The sequence below is a fragment of the Bos taurus genome, chromosome 8 (genome assembly GCF_002263795.3).
Source record: "Bos taurus isolate L1 Dominette 01449 registration number 42190680 breed Hereford chromosome 8, ARS-UCD2.0, whole genome shotgun sequence".
Lineage (NCBI taxonomy): Eukaryota > Metazoa > Chordata > Mammalia > Artiodactyla > Bovidae > Bos > Bos taurus.
The window spans coordinates 25,610,294-25,631,383 of record NC_037335.1 but is presented as its reverse complement, the minus strand read 5'-3'; the positions used below and the strand labels follow the sequence as shown (position 1 = coordinate 25,631,383).

Sequence of the window (21,090 nt, the reverse complement as noted above, 5' to 3'; positions counted from 1 at the left end):
TCTTGGGTACCTGCTATGTGCTGAGGAGCTGTTATAGGTGCTGGAAGCACAGGAAAGAGCAAAACAGACCAAAGTCTATTTTTCTCTTGGGGCTTACTTACTAGTGTTAGGGGCAGGCAAAGAGACTAAATGAATAAATTAATTAAATGTATATGTGTCATGTGGTGATACATAGAAAAAAGTAAAACAGAGAAGGAAAAAAAGTAGAACATAGAAAAGTCATAGAAAAAAGTGAAACAGAGTAGGAAAAGAACTAGAGATAGAGATGGACTGGCAGCCAAAGGTACTGAAGGGAATTGCAATTTTGAATAGATTAGTAAGAAAACATTCACTGATAAGATGGCATTTTGAGCAAGGATCTGAGGGAGATACAGATAGAGTATCATGCACAAGGCAGGGGGAAGAAAATTCCAGGCATAGAGAAAAGCATGTGCAAGGGTCCTGAGGTAGAGACGTTCTTGACATATTTCTTAATGTGCAGAGAAGCTGATGTAACTGAAGTAAAGAGAGTTTAAAGACTAGAGGAAAAGAAGGCAGGACAACTGTGAGGTGGGATAAAGAATGGTACAGATGTTGTAGGATTTTATAGGGACTTTGGCTCTTAACCTGAATAAGATGAGAAGTTACAGGAAGATTTTGAGCAGAGTAATGACTTCATTTGGTTTATGTTTTAAAGTATCACTCTATGTGCTCTGTTGAGAATAGACTATAGTGGGTCTAACTGTGGATATAATAAGAGCAGTCAAGAAGTCAAGCTGGGTATGAAGATGACATGGACCATGGTAGTATATCCCATGCTGGGTAAACTGCATTTCTTTGAGTCCAAGACACCATTGATTGAAAGATGTGCCATTATTTTATGCACCATTAAGGGGTGGGGGAGGAAGCCTCTGTTGAAATTAAGAAACTATGACACAATGCCTTATGACTTCTTAGGGAATTTTGTTGTTCAGTTGCTCAGACGGGTCCAGTTCTTTGCAATTCTATGGACTGCAGCTTGCCAGGCTTCCCTGTCCTTCACAGTCTCCCCGAGTTTGCTCAAACTCATGTCTATTGAGTCAGTGATGCCATCTAACCATCTCATCCTCTCTTGTCCCCTTCTCCTCCTGCCTTCAGTATTTCCCAGCATCAGGTTCTTCTCCAATGAGTCCACTCTTTGCATGAAATGGCCAAAGTATTGGAGCTTCACCTTCAACATCAGTCCTTTCAGTGAATATTCAGGGTTGATTTCCTTTAGGACTGACTGGTTTGATCTCCTTGCTGTCCACAGGACTCTCAAGAGTCTTCTCCAGTACCACAGCTTGAAAACATCAGTATTCTTTGGCACTCAGCCTTCTTTATGGCCCAACTCTCATATCCATGCATGACTACTGGAAAAACCACAGCTTTAACTAGACAGACGTTTGTCAGCAAAGTGATGTCTCTGCTTTTGAATACACTGTCTAGTTTTGTCATAGCTTTTCTTCCAAGGAGCAAGTGTCTTTTGATTTCATGGCTGCAGTCACCATCTACAGTGATTTTGGAGCCAAGAAAATAAAAGCCGTCACTGTTTCCATTTTTCCCCCAACTATTTGTCATAAAGTGATGGGACCAGATGCCATGATCTTATTTTTTTGAATGCTGAGTTTTAAGGCAGCTTTTTCACTCTCCTCTTTTACCTTCATCAAGAAATTCTTCATTTCCTCTTGGATTTCTGCCATAATAGTGGTATCGTCTGCATACTTGTGCTCTGCATCCTTGTCATCACTTGATATTTTCAGTATTTTTTAGTATTTTTTAGATATTTTCAGTATTTTTAGCCATTCTGATTGGTGTGTAGTGGTATCTCATCATTCTTTTGCATTATATATATATATATATATATGGATTTGTATATATAAATAATGGCTTATGATTTTGAACATATTCTTCATTTCAGTTCAGTTCAGTCCCTCAGTCGTGTCCAACTCTTCGCGACCCCATGAATCGCAGCACGCCAGGCCTCCCTGTCCATCACCAACTCCCGGAGTTCACTCAAACTCACATCCATCGAGTCAGTGATGCCATCCAGCCATCTCATCCTCTGTCGTCCCCTTCTCCTCTTGCCCCCAATCCCTCCCAGCATCAGAGTCTTTTCCAATGAGTCAACATTTCGAATGAGGTGGCCAAAGTACTGGAGTTTCAGCTTCAACATCATTCCCTCCAAAGAAATCCCAGGGCTGATCTCCTTCAGAATGGACTGGTTGGATCTCCTTGCAGTCCAAGGGACTCTCAAGAGTCTTCTCCAACCCACAGTTCAAAAGCATCAATTCTTCTGTGCTCAGCCTTCTTCACAGTCCAACTCTCACATCCATACATGACCACAGAAAAAACCATAGCCTTGACTAGATGGACCTTTGTTGACAAAGTAATATCTCTGCTTTTGAATATGCTATCCAGGTTGGTCATAACTTTCCTTCCAAGGAGTAAGTGTCTTTTAAGTTCGTGGCTGCAGTCACCATCTGCAGTGATTTTGGAGCCCCCAAAAATAAAGTCTGACACTGTTTCTACTGTTTCCCCATTTATTTCCCATGAAGTGATGGGACCGGATGCCATGATCTTTGCTCTCTGAATGTTGAGCTTTAAGCCAACTTTTTCACTCTCCTCTTTCACTTTCATCAAGAGGCTTTTTAGTTCCTCTTCACTTTCTGCCACAAGGGTGGTGTCATCTGCATATCTGAGGTTATTGATTATTCTCCCAGCAATCTTGATTCCAGCTTGTGTTTCTTCCAGCCCAGCGTTTCTCATGATGTATTCTGCGTATAAGTTAAATAATCAGGGTGATAATATACAGCCTTGACGTACTCCTTTTCCTATTTGGAACCAGTCTGTTGTTCCATGTCCAGTTCTAACTTTGCTTCCTGACCTGCATACAGATTTCTCAAGAGGCAGGTCAGGTGGTCTGATATTCCCATCTCTTTCAGAATTTTCCACAGTTTATTGTGATCCACACAGTCAAAGGCTTTGGCATAGTCAATAAAGCAGAAATACATGTTTTTCCGGAACTCTCTTGCTTTTTCCATGATCCGCAGATGTTGGCAATTTGATCTCTGGTTCCTCTGCCTTTTCTAAAACCAGCTTGAACATCAGGAAGTTCACGGTTCACGTATTGCTGAAGCCTGGCTTGAAGAATTTTGAGCATTACTTTACTAGAATGTGAGATGAGTGCAATTGTGTGGTAGTTTGAGCATTCTTTGTCATTCCCTTTCTTTGGGATTGGAATGAAAACTGACCTTTTCCAGTCCTGTGGCCACTGCTGAGTTTTCCAAATTTGCTGGCATATTGAGTGCAGCACTTTCATAGCATCATCTTTCAGGATTTGAAATAGCTCAACTGGAATTCCATCACCTCCACTAGCTTTGTTTGTAGTGATGCTTTCTAATGCCCACTTGACTTCACATTCCAGGATGTCTGGCTCTAGGTCAGTGATCACACCATCGTGGTTATCTGGATTGTGAAGATCTTTTTTGTATAGTTCTTCTGTGTATTCTTTCCACCTCTTCTTAATATCTTCTGCTTCTGTTAGGTCCATACCATTTCTGTCCTTTATCAAGCCCATCTTTGCATGAAATGTTCCCTTGGTATCTCTAATTTTCTTGAAGAGATCTCTAGTCTTTCCCATTCTGTTGTTTTCCTCTATCTTTGCATTGATCACTGAGGAAGGCTTTCTTATCTCTTCTTGCTATTCTTTGGAACTCTGCATTCAGATGCTTATATTTTTCCTTTTCTCCTTTGCTTTTCGCTTCTCTTCTTTTCACAGCTATTTGTAAGGCCTCCCCAGATAGTCATTTTGCTTTTTTGCATTTCTTTTCCATGGAGATGGTCTTGATCCCTGTCTCCTGTACAATGTCACAAACCTCTGTCCATAGTTCATCAGGCACTCTATCTATCAGATCTAGGCCCTTAAATCTATTTCTCACTTCCACTGTGTAATCATAAGGGATTTGATTTAGGTCATACCTGAATGGTCTAGTGGTTTTCCCTACTTTTTTCAATTTAAGTCTGAATTTGGTAATAAGGAGATCATGATCTGAGCCACAGTCAGCTCCTGGTCTTGTTTTTGCTGACTGTATAGAGCTTCTCCATCTTTGGCTGCAAAGAATATAATCAATCTGATTCCGGTGTTGACCATCTGGTGATGTCCATGTATAGAGTCTTCTCTTGTGTTGTTGGAAGAGGGTGTTTGTTATGACCAGTGCATTTTCTTGGCAAAACTCTATTAGTCTTTGCCCTGCTTCATTCTGTATTCCAAGGCCAAATTTGCCTGTTACTCCAGGTGTTTCTTGACTTCCTACTTTTGCATTCCAGTCCCCTATAATGAAAGGACATCTTTTTTGGGTGTTAGTTCTAAAAGGTCTTGTAGGTCTTCATAGAACCGTTCAACTTCAGCTTCTTCAGTGTTACTGGTTGGGGCATAGACTAGGATTACTATGATATTGAATGGTTTGCCTTGGAAACAAACTGAAATCATTCTGTCGTTTTTGAGATTGCATCCAAGTACTGCATTTCGGACTCTTTTGTTGACCATGATGGCTACTGCATTTCTTCTGAGGGATTCCTGCCCACAGTAGTAGATATAATGGTCATCTGAGTTAAATTCACCCATTCCAGTCCACTTGAGTTCACTGATTCCTAGAATGTCCACATTCACTCTTGCCATCTCTTGTTTGACCACTTCCAATTTGCCTTGATTCATGGACCTGACATTCCACGTTCCTATTCAGTATTGCTCTTTACAGCATTGGACCTTCCTTCTATCACCAGTCACATCCACAGCTAGGTATTGTTTTTGCTTTGGCTCCATCCCTTCATTCTTTCTGGAGTTATTTCTCCACTGATCTCCAGTAGCATATTGGGCCCCTACTGACCTGGGGAGTTTCTCTTTCAGTATCCTATCATTTTGCCTTTTCATACTGTTCATTGGGTTCTCAAGGCAAGAATAGTGAACTGGTTTGCCATTCCCTTCTCCAGTGGACCACATTCTGTCAGATCTCTCCACCATGACCCGCCCGTCTTGGGTTGCCCCACGGGCATGGCTTAGTTTCATTGAGTTAGACAAGGCTGTGGTCCTAGTGTGATTAGATTGACTAGTTTTCTGTGAGTATGGTTTCAGTGTGTCTGCCTTCTGATGCCCTCTTGCAACACCTACCATCTTACTTGGGTTTCTCTTACCTTGGGCGTGGGGTATCTCTTCACGGCTGCTCCAGCAAAGCACAGCTGCTGTTCCTTACATTGGACAAGGGGTATCTCCTCACCTCCACCCTTCCTGACCTTCAACGTGGGGTAGCTCCTCTAGGCCCTAGGTTGTATTATTCCCAGTTGCTGCTGTAACAAATAACCACAAACTTAGTGGCTTAAAGCAACACAATTATTTTATAGTTTTGGAGAGTCAGAAGTCTATAGTAGGTCTTGCTGGACTAAAATCAAGGTGTTAGCAGGGCTGTATTTCTTCTGAAGGGTCCATTTTCTTTGATTTTTCAGCTTTTGAAGGCTGTCTACAAGCCTTGGCATCTTCAAAGCCAGTAACAGCATCTTCAGATCTTTCTATGACTCTAACCACCTCTTCTCTCTCCCTTTTCCAGTTTAAAGAAGTTTTGTGATTATATTTGGCCTACCTAGATAATCTAAGATGCTGTTTCTATTTTAAGGTGAGCTGATTAGCAACGTTTTTCATCAGCAACCTTAATTCCCCCTTTTCATGTAACATATTCATAGGTTCTGGGGCTTAGGATATGGACGTCTTTGGCAAGAGGAAGGGTGAGGAATTATTCTGCTGGTCACACATGTGCTTATTTCCTCCTTGATGTAGTATTAATTAAAGTTACTTGCCAGTTTTTAAAACAAACGTTTTGGTTTCCTGCTGTTGAGTGTTGAGAGTTTACATGTGCTGAGAACAAGTCCTTTGTTGGATTTGCAACTTAAAAATATTTATACCTTCTTTTTTCAAAGTTGCTCAACTTTATCTTTCACAAAGCAAAAGCTTTGAATTTTGATGAATACCAGTTTATTTTTCTCTTTCCATGGATGGTGCCTGTAATGTCATATCTAAGAACTCCTTGCCTAATCCCAGGTCACAAAACTTTCTTCTGTGTCTTCTTCTGAAAGAGTTATAGTTTTATATTTTACCTTTAAGTCTATGACCTCTTTTCAGTTAATTTTTATATAAAGTATGTTTTATGTGTAGGTTGAATTTTTTCTTTAAGGATGTCCAATTCTTTCAGCCATGTATTGAAAAGTTGATCTTTTCTCCCTTGAATTGTTTTTAAAACTATCAGAAATTCATCGTCTGTTTCAGTGTGGGTCTATTCCTGGGCTCTCTCTTCTGATCTTTGTGCCAGTTCTTTCACCAATACTACATTGTCTTAGTTATTGTAACTTTAAGCCTTAAAATCAGGTAGTTTGATTTCTCTAATTTTATTCTCCCTTTCAAACTCATTTTAGCTATTATATACTAATTCCTTTGACCTTGCATATAAATTTTACAATATGTCCATATATACAGAAAATCTTGCTGGGACTTTTAATTTTGTTAATTCTATAGGTTGATTTGGAGGGAATTGATGTATTTTATATGTGATGATATCAACCTATGAGCGCTTCATGTCTAGGCATTTATTTAGATCTTCTTTGATTGCTTCATCAGTCCCTTTTTAATTTTCAGCATATATTTTAGTTAGACTTATACCTCTTTCAACATTTTGCAACTATTACAAAGGGCATCATATTTTCTATTTCAGTTTCCAGTTGTGTATTACTAGTTTATTTTGGCTATTTTATGAACTTGCTAAACTCACTTAATAGTTCTGAGAGTTTTTGAGTTTTCTGCATAAACAATCATGTTGTTTATGAATAAGGATGGCTTTAGTTTCTCCTTTTCTATTTGTAAACCACTTATTTATTAATGGCCTTACCATACTAGCAAGGATGTCCAGTACAATGTTGAGCAGACATGGCAAGAATGGCTATTCTTAACCTCCTGCCAATTTTAAGGGGGAAAGCATTCAGTTTTGCACCATTGAGTATGATGTTAGCTGTAGGTTTTTTGGTAAATGCTCTTTATCACCTTGAAGAATTTCTGTTCTATTCCTAATCTGCTGAGCATTATTCTCTTGAATGGATGTTCAATTTTGTCCAATGCTTTTTCTACCTCAACTGATATGATCATGTGAAAGTTCCTTAAACTTTTATTATAATGGATAACATTAATTGATTTTCAACTAATCAACCTTGTATTCCTGAGATAAACTCAACTAAATCATGATGTGTTATTCTTTATATGAATTACTGAATTTGATTTTCCAGTATATTGTTTGTGAGTTTTTAACATCCATGTTCATGAGAGATAGTTGTCCATTTGTCCTTTTTTATACCATCTTTGTCTGGTTTTGGTATCAGCATGATACTGACCTCATGCCATGAAATGGGAAGTCTGTTCACTTCTCTTCTGTTTAGTGGAAGAGAATGTGTTTAGTGGAACAGATTGATGTTATTTCTTCTTCATGCGCTTGGTAGTATTTACCAGTGAAATTCTTTGGACCTAGAGTTTTTGTTGTTGTTTTTACTTAAGCTTTTCAACATAAGGAATAGAGTTACAGTAACTGTTTTAATTGATTTATTTTTCTTTTCAAGTATGAATGTATTTGAGGGAGTTTCTTTGCATGCTGGATAATTTTTGACCTAATTTCAGACACTGCAAATTTTATCTTCTTGGATACTAGATATTTTTGTATTCCTATAAATATTCCTGACTTTTGCTCTAGAAGCAGTTACTTGGAATCAGTTTGATCCTTTTGGTTCTCAAAATTTGATAGATGGACCAAAGCCACATTTGGATTAGTGATAACTAATGTGCCCTGCTACTGAGACAAGACTCTTCTGAATACTCAATGTTCCATGAATTATTTAATTTTCCAGCCTGGCTGCTGGAATAACATATTCTCAGTCCTAGAATTGTGTTGGTTCTATTTTGTGTTTCCCTATTTATGTAGTTCTTTTCCTGGCCTGAGAGTGCTTTTTCACATGCATGTACTGAGGTTGCTTTTCACACACATGTACTGATTAGTATATGGATCACTGCTGAACACCTAAAGGAATGGTCTTAAATCTCCAAAGTCGTCTACGTATTCCTCTCTTCTCTCTGGACACAGAGGGATAACCTGTCCTTCAAACTCTAGTCACCTTGATGTCTTTGGACCCTTATTAGCTTTGTCTCCTTAACTCAGGGAAGCCTCCAAGCTCTATCCAAGTTCCCACTTCCATGGATGGCCTGGAAAAGTCTTTCAAGGCAGAATTTGGGCTGGGCAATGTTAAGGTTCTTCTCTTGTTTTCCTGAATCCCAGAAATTGCTGTCCTTTTTGGCTTAATATTCAGGGTCTTGAAAGTCACTGTTTCATACAGTTTTTTCTGACTTCTTGATTGTTTCAGGCAGGAGGTTAAGCCTGGGCCCTGTTCCTTCATCTTGACAGGAAACAGAAGTTTTGACCCTGGGTTCTTGATTCAGTTTTGCAATTATGTAGAAGCAGCCTGCTTTCGGCTCCCACTTTGGAAATGTTAAGTGCTTTTGATTATTTATCTCCTTACAACTCCCACAACAATTTGGTTCCAAGAGGTTAAATACCGTGTTCCACTATCGTCTTGTCATCTTCTTCCATGCTGCTGACATCCACTGTGCAAATTTGATGTATTGCCTGTGTTGACGTTGGTTGGTACCTATGTAGGCAAAGATAACTGTGACAGGGATACTACCTCTGTGAGAGAGAATATAAATGCTATCGACGGTGCAGTGCATTCTGACTTTATATATATACATATATCTATATTCTGATGTGAACAATTGTTCCTCTTCGAATCAATTATATATGATATTTTGACTCTAGTGACAGTAGGACTTTGTAACTGATTAGAGGTAAAGGGTGTCTCCAAAGGTTTTGACCTAGGCATCTGTAGGGATGAAGTTCCTCAGCAGGAGAGAAGGCTACACTTGGTCTGGCCTATTCAGTATGCATCCTCCGTTGCGCAAGTGCCGATAAACAGTAGGGGTATGGGGACAGGTTCTGAAAGCCTCAAACCCTCAGTCTCACCTTAGTTTGTTGTATATATTTTAATAATAATAAAGTTGTCATGAAGAGAAAAAAAAAAGCCATTCAAATCTCCTCAAGCTTGGCAGACTACTGGGAATTCCCTGGCAGTCCAGTGGTTAGGACTCCACACTACACTGCCAAGGGTGTGGGTTGGATCTCCCTGGTTGGGGAGCTAAGATCCTGCAGGCCATATGCTATGACTAAGTAAAAAAAAAAAACTATTGACAAACTAGTTTTTCACTTATAGTTAATTTACAATATTGTGTTAGTTTCTGGTATACAGCAAAGTTACATATATATGTGTGTGTGTGTGTGTGTGTTGTACTTAGTCGCGCAGTCACATCCAACTTTTTGCGACCCTCTGGACTGTAGCCCGCCAGGCTCCTCTGTCCATGGGGATTCTCCTGGCAAGAATACTGGAGTGGATTGCCATGCTTTCCTCCAGGGGATCTTCCCAACCCAGGGATCAAATCCAGGTCTCGAGCATTGTGGGTGGACTCTTGACATCTGAGCCACCAGGGAAGCCTATGGATCTATGTGTGTATATATATAATATACATATCATTTTATATATGTGTATATATATTCTTTTTCATATTCTCTTCTATTATGGTCTATTACTGTATTGAATGTAGTTCCCTGTGCTATACAGTAGGACCTTGCTATTTATCTATTTTGTTTGTAGTAGTTTGTATCTGCTAATCCCAAACTCCTAATTTGTCCCTCCCCCATCCCCTTTCTTCTCTGTTAACCATAAATTTGTTTTCTACATCTGTGAGTCTGTTTCTGTTTTGTAAATCAGTTCATTTGTCTCATATTTTAGATTCCACATATAAGTGATATCATATATTTGTCTTTCTCTGACTTACTTTGCTTAGTATGATTTCAGTATCCCTGCATGTTGCTAAAAAGGAATTACTTCATTCCCTTTTATAGTGGTGAATTGTTTTCGTCTATATGTTATATATCTTATTTATCCATTCATCTGTCAATGGACATTTAGGTTGCTTCCATTAGCGCATTATTTTTATCTGTAGCCAACTATATTAATAGTGGCTCTTTCATTTAAAAAATAATAATAAGATTAACTATCAGCTTCATAAGCTTACAGAGAAGAATCTCTAAAAGCATGAAACTTACCAACAGGTCTAAAAACAAGACAAGCTCAGATATCAGGATGGGAAATCCTGTCTTTTAAAAAAATTATTATTGTCAAGTTTTCTGATACAGCAATGAATCACATGAATAAATCCATATATGACAAAATTAAAAACAAATATAAAAGGTTTATTGAAAAATGTGAAATATATATACATTTGTAGATTTTTGAGGAAATATTTTAAGTAAAATTGTTGAGAACAGTTTTTTGGGGAAAGGGCTTTTACATCCTATAAATGTGAAATGACAGAATTTTTGATTCCCATGGAAAACTTGTCTCTTTAACTAAGAGAGAGTATCTAATTTCTGAAGGAAGTCAGAATTGCTTACTAATAACCTAGAAATATGTTCTGTTGATTGGCATCATGGTTCTGTCAACAAAGCCAGAACAGATTAGAGCAGATGCATTTGATCATAGGGCAGTGTGCCTTTGTGGGAAGGGCATCCAAGAAATGCACAGCCTGGTAAGAAAGAATGTAGCCACCTACCTTACTAGCCATGCTGCTGCTGCTAAGTCGCTTCAGTCGTGTCCGACTCTGTGCGACCCCAGAGACGGCAGCCCAGCAGGCTCCCCCGTCCCTGGGATTCTCCAGGCAAGAACACTGGAGTGGGTTGCCATTTCCTTCTCCAATGCATGAAAGTGAAAAGTGAAAGGGAAGTCGCTCAGTCGTGTCCGACTCTTCACGACCCCGTGGACTGCAGCCTACCAGGCTCCTCCGTCCATGGGATTTTCCAGGCAAGAGTACTGGAGTGGGGTGCCATCGCCTTCTCTGAGCCATACCAACTAAATTAATCATTCAGGAGGAAGGTGATAAAACCAGCCTTCTCACACATTCTCTAGTGTCTTTTTTTAACCATTTTTAATTGAAGTATAGTTAATTTGCAGTGTTGTGTTAGTTTTATGTATACAGCAAAGTGATTCAGTTATACAAACACACACACATATATATTCTTTTTCATATTATTTTGCATTATAGGTTATTGCAAGATATTGAATATAGCTCCCTATGCTATATAGTCCTTGTTGTTTATCTATTTTATATATAGTAGAAGGCGATGGCACCCCACTCCAGTACTCTTGCCTGGAAAATCCACGGACAGAGGAGTCTGGTAGGCTGCAATCCATGGGGTCACTAAGAGTCGGGCACGACTAAGCGACTTCCCTTTCACTTTCCATTTTCATGAATTGAAGAAGGAAATGTCAACCCACTCCAGTGTTCTTGCCTGGAGAATCCCAGGGTCGGGGAAGTCTGGTGGGCTGCCGTCTGTGGGGTCGCACAGAGTCGGACACGACTGAAGCGACTTAGCAGCAGCAGCAGCAGCAGTGTGTATATATATATACAAATCCCAAATTCCTAGTTTATTTCTCTCCCCCACCTGCTATCCCCTTTGGTAATTATAAGTTTGTTTTCTGTAAGTCTGTTTCTATTTCATAAATAAGTTCATTTGTATATTTTTTAAGATTCCATATATAAGTGATATCACATGATGTTTGTCTGACTTATTTCACTTAGTATGATAATCTCTGGGTTCATCCATATTGCTGCAAATGGCATTACTTCATTATTTTTTATGGCTAAGTAATAGTCCATTGTTAATTGGAACCTTCTTTATCCATTCCTATGTTGACAGGCATTTAGGTTGCTTCCATGTTTTGGCTGTTGTAAATAGTGCTGCAGTGAACATTGAGTTGGTGGTGATTTGGATGCTAAGTAGTGTCTGACACTTGTGACCCCATGAACTGTAGTCTGCCAGGCTCCTCTGTGCGTGGGTTTCTCCAGGCAAGAATACTGGAGTGGGTTGCCATTTCCTTCTTCAAGAACACTGAGTTGCATGTATCTTTTTGAATTATGATTTTCACTGGCTATATGCTCAGGAGTGGAATTGCTGGATCATATGGAAGCTCTATTTTTAGTTTTTTAAGGAACCTCCATGCTGTTCTCCAAAGTGGTTGCACCAGTTTCCTTTCCCACAGCAGTGTAGGAGGATTCCCTTTCCTCCACTCCCTCTTCTCCAGTCTCTTAAACACCCCTCTGTGCACCATACTGTATTCGACAGCAAGTAGAAGAATCTTCCAACCCATCCCTAATCATTGAGAATTTATCATCAAATGAGACAATTATTAATACATCTGTAACTCAAAGACTGGCTTTTTATCAATATGTGGCAAATAAAATTAATTTTTTTCCTATCTTGCTTTTTTGCCAAGTGAAGAGCACCATATCTCAAAGTATATTCTGAGATGTATCAGACAGTGTGAAAAGACAATACATAAAAAGTTTCCATGGGTAAACACATTGGGAACACACTAGTTAAATAGAGTGAAATGGAATTCTTTGGTTCAGGGATCTTAAGAAACTAATGTGCTTGGGAATTTCCATGAGTGGAGTATGGTATGTGGTATTTCCCTGCATATTTTATCTTAGGTCCCTTTTGTAGGAACCCTAATGTTGGACCAATGGTTTGTCTTCTTTGTCACTGAAATGTACCTGATATGTGGGCTTCCCTGGTGACTCAGCAGCAAAGAGTTTGCCTGCAATGCAGGAGATGCAGCTTCGATTCCTGGGTTGGGAAGATCCCCTAGGGAAGGAAATGGCAACCTACTCCTGTAGTTTAGCCTGGGAAATCCCATGAACAGAGGAGCCTAGTGTGCTTCAGTCCTTGGGGTCACAAAGATTCAGACAGGGCTTAGCAACAACATGAAGCTTGATACTAGGAGACACTCAGATAGTATCTATGGAATAAAATAATCAATTTGGCAGTTGCCTGATGACCTACCAGTTGTCTGTTCACCCTTTATAGAACCATAGGAGGATAAGCGGGGACTCTTCCTACATCTGGTGCTGTGCATTGCTGACTGTTCAAGTTGGCACTAGCCTGAATTCTCCGTATTTCTCTTTGACATGGCAAGAGCAGAGGGCAATCTGGAGACATTCCATCTTGCCTGGTCTACTCTCTCCATCCTACCCTCTTCCCCCAACAACCTTCTAGGCTCTTCTCCATCTTCCTTGGGGAGTGTACAAAAGTGACTGTGCCAGCCAAAAGCTTGAGTTAATTGGGTTAATGCCCCCGCATGTGGAAAGTGAGTCACTTCTCAGCAGAACAAGAGGGAGGCTGCTGAGCCATGTGGGGGTCAGAAGCCCACTGCTGAGCACTGCAGGGCCAGAGAGCTTTCCTTTTACTTGCACTTTACTTGACCTGTGGATAAACAAAGACTTTCTATTTCTAGAAAGCCCATTGTTTTAACTGCTTTGAGTTTCTTTTATAAGCTTAAATACCCATGGCTTAATGCAAGATGTTTAAAGCTCTAAGGGCCCAGTCTCAACATTTGTTTTCCTTTTCTGTATTCCCCTTATGTATTTTGTTCTTCTGTGCCACAAACTCTTAGCTATCCAAAATCCAGCCTTTTCTTTAACAGTGCCTGGCATTAAAATACAACTAAAAGGTTGTAATGTGTGTAGAATGTTCAATATTGTAGAAAACTTGATAAATGTAACCTTTTAGGGAAGAAATTGGGAGCATATGATTCTTCTTTCTCATTCAGCTGGCTATGAGCTCTGGGCCTTGGAGCATTTAAAAACATCATCAAAGTAAACAGCATTTCAGTCTCTGTCCTTAAGGATACTTGGAATAGACAGATAAAATGATATTTACAAAATACCTACTGTGTTCCAGACTATATGTCTGCTTGGTATACATGTCTATAGTCATACTTACATCTGCTAACAGTAGTATTGTGAAGTAAGTGTTGGTTTCACTGTTTTACAGAGAAACTAAGAGTCAGAGAAGTTAGAGAATGTCTGAAATTCATTTATTGAAATTAAATTCTCCCAAAGACAGGATGATAATGTTAAGGTTCAGAGAAATTGGCTAGCTTTGGGGATTCTTTTACTCAAATGAAATTCTTCCAGTGATAGATAGGATGGTAATGTATAATGCTGGAAAGATGGGAAACAAAGAATCCCACAGAGTTTCTGAATATGCTGATGAGTTTAAAAATGCCTGCCTTTCTGTTGTCTTCTGAAATGCCCTCCTGGTCTTTGACCTTCTGTTACTTATTATACTTCTCAGAGGCCTCATTTCTTCGTCATCAAATCAGAATGATAGCATCCTCTTTGCCCATATTATAAGTTTGGGGTGACGGAATAAATAGTAAAGTTTAGGGGAAAGTGAAATTCTTCAGTGCTATGCAAATATAAAGGATTCATTTCACAAATAGAGTTCTAAATGAGCACACCTATGATGTGTTTGAGATACATGTTATATTCCTCTAATTTTTTAGCAAATGTAGGTTTTAGGAGTGCTTCCACTGAATTGTGGCTCAGTTTTCAGATAGGATGAAAATTGAATAATTTCTAAAATAATCTCTAATTCAGTCAATTTTTAAAAATTTTCAAAATCAAGAGGGAATGTTGGGGGAATGTTAGTAAACATTTATGGGACACTCACAAAATATAGTATTAGCTGTAGATAGTGTGAAGGATATTAAAGAATGGAAAGCATGATTTCTGACCTAGAAAGTTAAAAAAATACAAGATAGTGCCTTCTGATCTGTGGTACTCATCCAACATACTCACTTTGCTCAAGGGAAAGCCAGATTTTAATATAATAAAATCTTCTTTAGAGCATTAGAACTTATTTTCTTTTTGTAATTCTATACAACTGCTCCAGTTTAAAATATGAGGATACAGGATCAGGTTTTAACATTAGAAATGAACACTTGTAAATTCTTTTTTCAATATGTCACAATTCATATATTTTTTTCAAAGGCCAGATCCCTATGAATTAGCAAGTGACCAGCTTTTTCAGCATATTTTATTTTGTAGAAAGTGTAAATTTTGATTCCCACATATTGGTGTTCAGATTTTAAACACATTTTTAAAAGATTGTCATTTGGGGGTGTTTGTAAATCAGTGCCTTACATAGGACATAATCAGTAATTTTGTATCAAATTATGTGTTTTAAGATTCTGCTTTTTTCTTTCTAGTGGACAACACAGTGGTTGGTATTCCCTATGGAAGCAGACATATTCGTCTTGTCTTAAAAGGACCTGATCACCTGTGTAAGTAAACTCAGTTGTTGACTTTTGGATATTGAGAATTTTAGTCATTATTCTGTTTTTTTTCTCCCCCCCAGAAAAGATTACGATTTAGGAATACAAATCTTAATTCTCTATCATAATATGGTATTTTGAGTACTTTTATTTCTCTTTCAGTTGCCTAGGAGATAGCAGAAACCTCTCTGGTTATTACCTCTAACCACAGTCATCCTGAAAGATGCAAAATTGATGCTTCCAATAGATTGTTCCTGAGTTAAGCACATGTTTATGATTTTGTGCATGTTATTTCTCATTCTCTCTCTTCTTCCTCTTCAGTCGATCTCAGTCTTTTCCTTGCCTCACCTCTTGTTTTTCTTCTTCTTTCCAACCTTCCCTCCCTCTTCTTCATTCTTTTAAATTTCTACTTTCATGCTCCATTACTTCATCAATTTAGAGGAATATAGAAACTCCTCACAATCTTAACCCAATGGCATTTAAAGAGAACTGTGGGGTCTAAATAAGCACACCAGGTAGAAAAGATAATGCAAGACCCTAACATCTTGAAGATAGCTTTTGGAATTCAGGATTGAAGGGTAATCATAACCCCAAAGATCAAATGGTAGCAGGGTCCAACCAGAGCCTGGGCAAGAATTGATCTTTAGTCATGCCAAGCCAGCAGTACATAGCCACATCTTTTTTTTTTTTTTTTTTACCATGTAGTGTTGTTTAGATGGAAACTTGTAAATCACAAGGAGAAAATTATAGGCTATAAACCAGGAGAGAATAGGACAGGATATGCCAGCATTCTCTGCAAAATTCACTTTCACTGAAAGACTTCTCTTCAGTTGGTCCCTTGAGCATTTCTGATCTCCGCTGTGACTGTTCCTAGCTTCCTCCAGAACCATCTATCATCTGCTTTCTCTTCCCTCCCACACACTTGCCTAAGAAGCCAATTTAGGTAGCAAGCATTATCTTTTGGCAATTGGATTATAAATGAAATCATTCCAGAAAGACAAACAAGAGGGAGACAAATTGGAGCCTGTGAAAGTTCAGAGAGCCTACTGAAGTCTTTCTAAAAATAAAAATAATTGCATGTCATGGGAAAGGTGGGATTTAAGAGGTCATGTGACATAAAGGAATAAGTAAGGTACAGTCCAGGCAAAGTCAAAAGATTCTGGGAAACCACCTTATATGGACCCAAGTCCTTTTTTAACCCTGAACAACCCCCCAAAATATATTGTTCACATGTCCAAGGATGATATATGTTTGTACACTATTACCATTCAAATGATTTGTTTTTCCCCTTGAGAACTGGACAGAATTAACTGCTGGTGTAACAACCTCAGTCAAAAAAAGTATTTTTCTGTGCAATGAGAGGCTAAAAAAAAAGTCTAGACCAGTCCATCACCAAATGGCGGACTTACTCCTCATTGCAGAAGAAAGGACCCACCCAAAGGAATAGATGTAAGAGGAAAATTCATTTTTATAAATGTAGTGGCATCCTAGACTTCCTAATTGTATGATTCCTAAGAAGCTGAAGAATTGGCTTTGTTTGATTTAATTACTTTAGAGATTGGATAGGTGAAGCTTCAGATGATAATCATGAATGATGGAAAGCAAAACAGAATCTGCTTTTTCTGCCAACAGGCATACTATTGATAACATATGTATAACTAAGGCAGTTTTGATGTTTGGAATATAACTCAGTAAAATAAATGTGTGAATAAATATTGCCCTGTTTTTCTTGCAGCCCTTTTATCCTTGAGTCCCAGAAGCTGGCCCAATATGAGTCCAGCTGTAAATATTTAGGGAGCTTCTCTAGTGGCTCAGATGGTAAAGAATCTGCCTGCAATGCAGGAGACCCAGGTTCAATCCCTGAGTCAAAAAGATCCACTGGAGAAGGAAATGGCTACTCACTGCAGTATTCTTGCCTGGAGAATTCCACAGAAAGAGGAGCCTAGTGGGCACAGTCCATGGAGTCACAAAGAGCTGGACACAACTAAGTGACTAACACACGCTCCACATGAGTAGATAGTCTGTCCAGGCCCGGCCCATCGTTAGTCAGAAGTATTTTGGGAAAGATAGCTGGGAGGCCTGGTGATGAAACTGAATCAGATACTCAGGCTTAGATCTTCATGAGTTTTCCAAAACTAAGTTAATTTATGTCCTGGAGATCCCTCCACAAATTAGCGGAGGCAGCTGGAGGAGGGAAGGCTAGGGAAAAGAGACACAGAGCTGCTTCCCTGTGATGATAACCACTATGCTTCTCCCACTCCATGTCGTCTCCATGTGCCTTATATTCTTCCATGAGGTCCTCCCTGCACTGGGGCCTGGGTGGAAGGCCAGACCTACTCCCAGAGAAGGGCTGCTCGACTTCATCTGGGGCATGGGCATTAATTGGACACTGTTTTCTACCCATTGCTAGTCCTTCTAGTAGGAAACTTGAAGTAGACATCTAGAGTAATTTATTGTAACTAAATTGGGTATCTTAGTCCTTCCAGAGACCTGAAAACTGTCCTTAACTCCAAAACCTCGATCTACAGAGTGTACAAGAGGGGAGTCATTCTGACTAAATGACTAGGAGACCCAGATCCCTACTCTACCAGGGATTGTTTCTGCTAAACAACCCTTGCCAAAACCAAGGGTCTTTGTGCAAGTTTTAAAACCATTGTTAGACTTAGTCTATCCATGTTTCTAGTGGAGGTGATGGAATTCCAGTTGAGCTATTTCAAATCCTGAAAGATGATGCTGTGAAAGTGCTGCACTCAATAGGCCAGCAAATTTGGAAAACTCAGCAGTGGCCACAGGACTGGAAAAGGTCAGTTTTCATTCCAATCCCATAGAAAGGCAATGCCAAAGAATGCTCAAACTACGTCACAATTGCACTCATCTCACACACTAGCAAAGTAATGCTCAAATTTCTCCAAGCCAGGCTTCGACAATACGTGAACCGTGCACTTCCACATGTTCAAGGTAGATTTAGAAAAGGCAGAGGAACCAGAGATCAAATTGCCAATATCCATTGGATTATCTAAAAAGCAAGAGAGTTCCAGAAAAACATCTATTTCTGCTTTATTGACTATGCCAAAGCCTTTGACTGTGTGGATCACAGCAAACTGAGGAAGATTCTTAAAGAGATGGGAATACCAGACCACCTGACCTGCCTCTTGAGAAATCTGTATGCAGGTCAGGAAGCAACGGTTAGAACTGAATCTGGAACAACAGACTGGTTCCAAATTGGGAATGGAGTACATCAAGGCTGTATATTGTCACCCTGCTTATTTAACTTATATGCAGAGTACATCATGAGAAACGCTGGACTAGATGAAGCACAAGCTGGAATCAAGATTGCTGGGAGAAATATCAATAACCTCAGATATGCAGATGACACCACCCTTGTGGCAGAAAGTGAAGAAAAACTAAATAGCCTCTTGATGAAAGTGAAGGAGAGTGAAAAAGTTGGCTTCAAGCTCAACATTCAGAAAACTAAGATCATGGCATCTGGTCCCACTACTTCATGGCAAATAGATGGGGAAACAGTGGAAATAGTGATAGACTTTACTTTTCTGGGCTCCAAACTCACTGCAGATGGTGACTGCAGCCATGAAATGAAAGATGCATACCCCTTGGAAGCAAAGTTATAACCAACCTAGACAGCATATTAAAAGCAGAGACATTACTTTGCCAACAAAGGTCCGTCTAGCCAAAGCTATGATTTTTCCAGTAGTTATGTATGGATGTGAGAGTTGGACTATAATGAAAGCTGAGCACTGAAGAATTTGATGCTTTTGAACTGTGGTGTTGGAGAAGACTCTTGAGAGTCCCTTGGACTGCAAGGAGATCCAACCAGTCCATCCTAAAGGAAATCAGTCCTGAATATTCATTGGAAGGACTGATGCTGAAGCTGAAACTCCAATACTTTGGCCACCTGATGTGAAGAACTGACTCATTGGAAAAGATTCTAATGCTGGGAAAGATTGAAGGCGGGAGAAGGGCACAACAGAGGATGAGATGGTTGGATGGCATCACCGACTCAATGGACATGAGTCTGAGTCAACTCTGGGAGTTGGTGATGGACAGCGAGGCCTGGTGTGCTGCAGTCCATGGGGTCACAAAGAGTCGGACACGACTGAGTGACTGAACTGACTGAACTGAACCACGTTTCTTCATGTACCAGGCAATTATTCTAAAGTACTCAATCACATGAGAATTTAACCTGCTTTGAAATATATATCAAAATTACCCTCCTCCCCAGCATGCTCTGATTTCCTAAAACAAAAGATGCTGCCTAGGCTTTGTCACTGGGCAAATTCAGATTGGAATGCTCCAGGGATCCAGACGTTCTTCTCTCCATCCTAAGTTCTTATGAGCTGCCATATAAGTACACAGGACTGAATTTAAAAAGGATTTTAAAAAGAAAGAGAAGTAAAGAGGATAGTTAGTTCTCTGTCTTTAAGCCACTGTAGTTTTGTTTTGTTTTTGTTTTTTTTTTTTTTTCATTTTGAACAATAGCCCATGTGCAATAAGTAACCACAAAGTATCAATAACTGCAAGGTAACACATAAATATCAAATTACCCAATGAGTGCTTAAGGAACTCAGAGAGGTACCCTGGGTCTCATAGACAAAAAGGAAAACTACTGGGTAAATTCGAGACTGAGGGCTGTAAAGACTGAAATCAATAAGATGTATGGGGGATGAGATGGTTTAGTCCAAAGAAGATGGTTGTGGTAAATTAGGGTACCCAAATGAAGTCATCCAGGGAATTGAAGATTTTTTGACAGGGAGCCCTGAATTCTTGATTAATAACTTTTAAAATAATTTCATTTGCTGCATCAATTCCTATGTGATCCAGCAGTGCCTATCTATTTTGTTTCTATCACATTTCAAATATGTCAGCCCTATAAAGAATGATACTTCTCCCTCTTGTAGCTCTAGACTTTGTATGGGATGTGCTTGCGTGTGGTCTGTGGTAGCCCTGGGAACATCTTTCTTTCCTCTTCCTGTGTTTGATTATGTAGATCTGGAAACCAAAACCCTCCAGGGGGCTAAAGGTGAAAACAGTCTCAGCTCTACAGGCATCTTTCTTGTGGACAATTCTAGTGTGGACTTCCAGAAATTTCCAGACAAAGAGATACTGAGAATGGCTGGACCACTTACAGCAGATTTCATTGTCAAGGTGAGCCCGTTTTCAAGCCACATGTGAACTAGTATTACTTATAATCCCCTGAAGAAAGAGAGACCTTAGGCTTTGACATAGATTGGAAAGTTTGTTATCCAGGAAATGTTTAATTCAAGGGTGTTGAGCTACAGGTGGCACAGCGGTAAAGAATCTGCCTGCCAGTGCAAGAGACTCAGGAGACGTGGGTACCATCCCTGGATCAGGAATATCCCCTGGAGTAGGAAATGGCATCCCACTACAGTATTCTTGCTTGGAAGATCACATGGACAGAGAATCCTGGTGGGCTATAGTCCTTGGGGTTGCAAAGACTCAGATGCAACTGAGCAAGCGTGAGCTACTTTATAAGAACATGCAATAAGAACATGGATAATTTTAAGGTTCTAGGAAGAAAATACATACATACATACATTTATATATATTTGTGTGTGTATAAGCTAGTAAAAAGACCTCCCCTCAAAAAGCCAGCATATGATGAGTTAGGGATACGTACCATTTTTAAAACAAACTAGGGTACAGTCATTGACTCATATAAGGTATCCTCAGTCAAAGAGAAAGGCAAATTAATGATCCATAGACTTTATCATGCTTCCAATTGCAAGTTGTTTTTTTCCTCTT

General features: G+C 39.4%; 1 protein-coding gene across 3 annotated transcripts in view; it reads left to right on the top strand.

Moving 5' to 3' along the window:
• ADAMTSL1 (ADAMTS like 1) overlaps positions 1-21,090 on the top strand; it is a 1,134,169-nt gene that overhangs the window by 829,999 nt on the left and 283,080 nt on the right. For all 3 annotated transcript variants that reach the window (XM_059889384.1, XM_024996068.2, XM_015472431.3), the window contains 2 exons: positions 15,244-15,318; positions 20,315-20,472. In XM_059889384.1, coding sequence (XP_059745367.1) covers positions 15,244-15,318; positions 20,315-20,472 — 233 coding nt within the window. The remainder of the gene's footprint in view (positions 1-15,243; positions 15,319-20,314; positions 20,473-21,090) is intronic.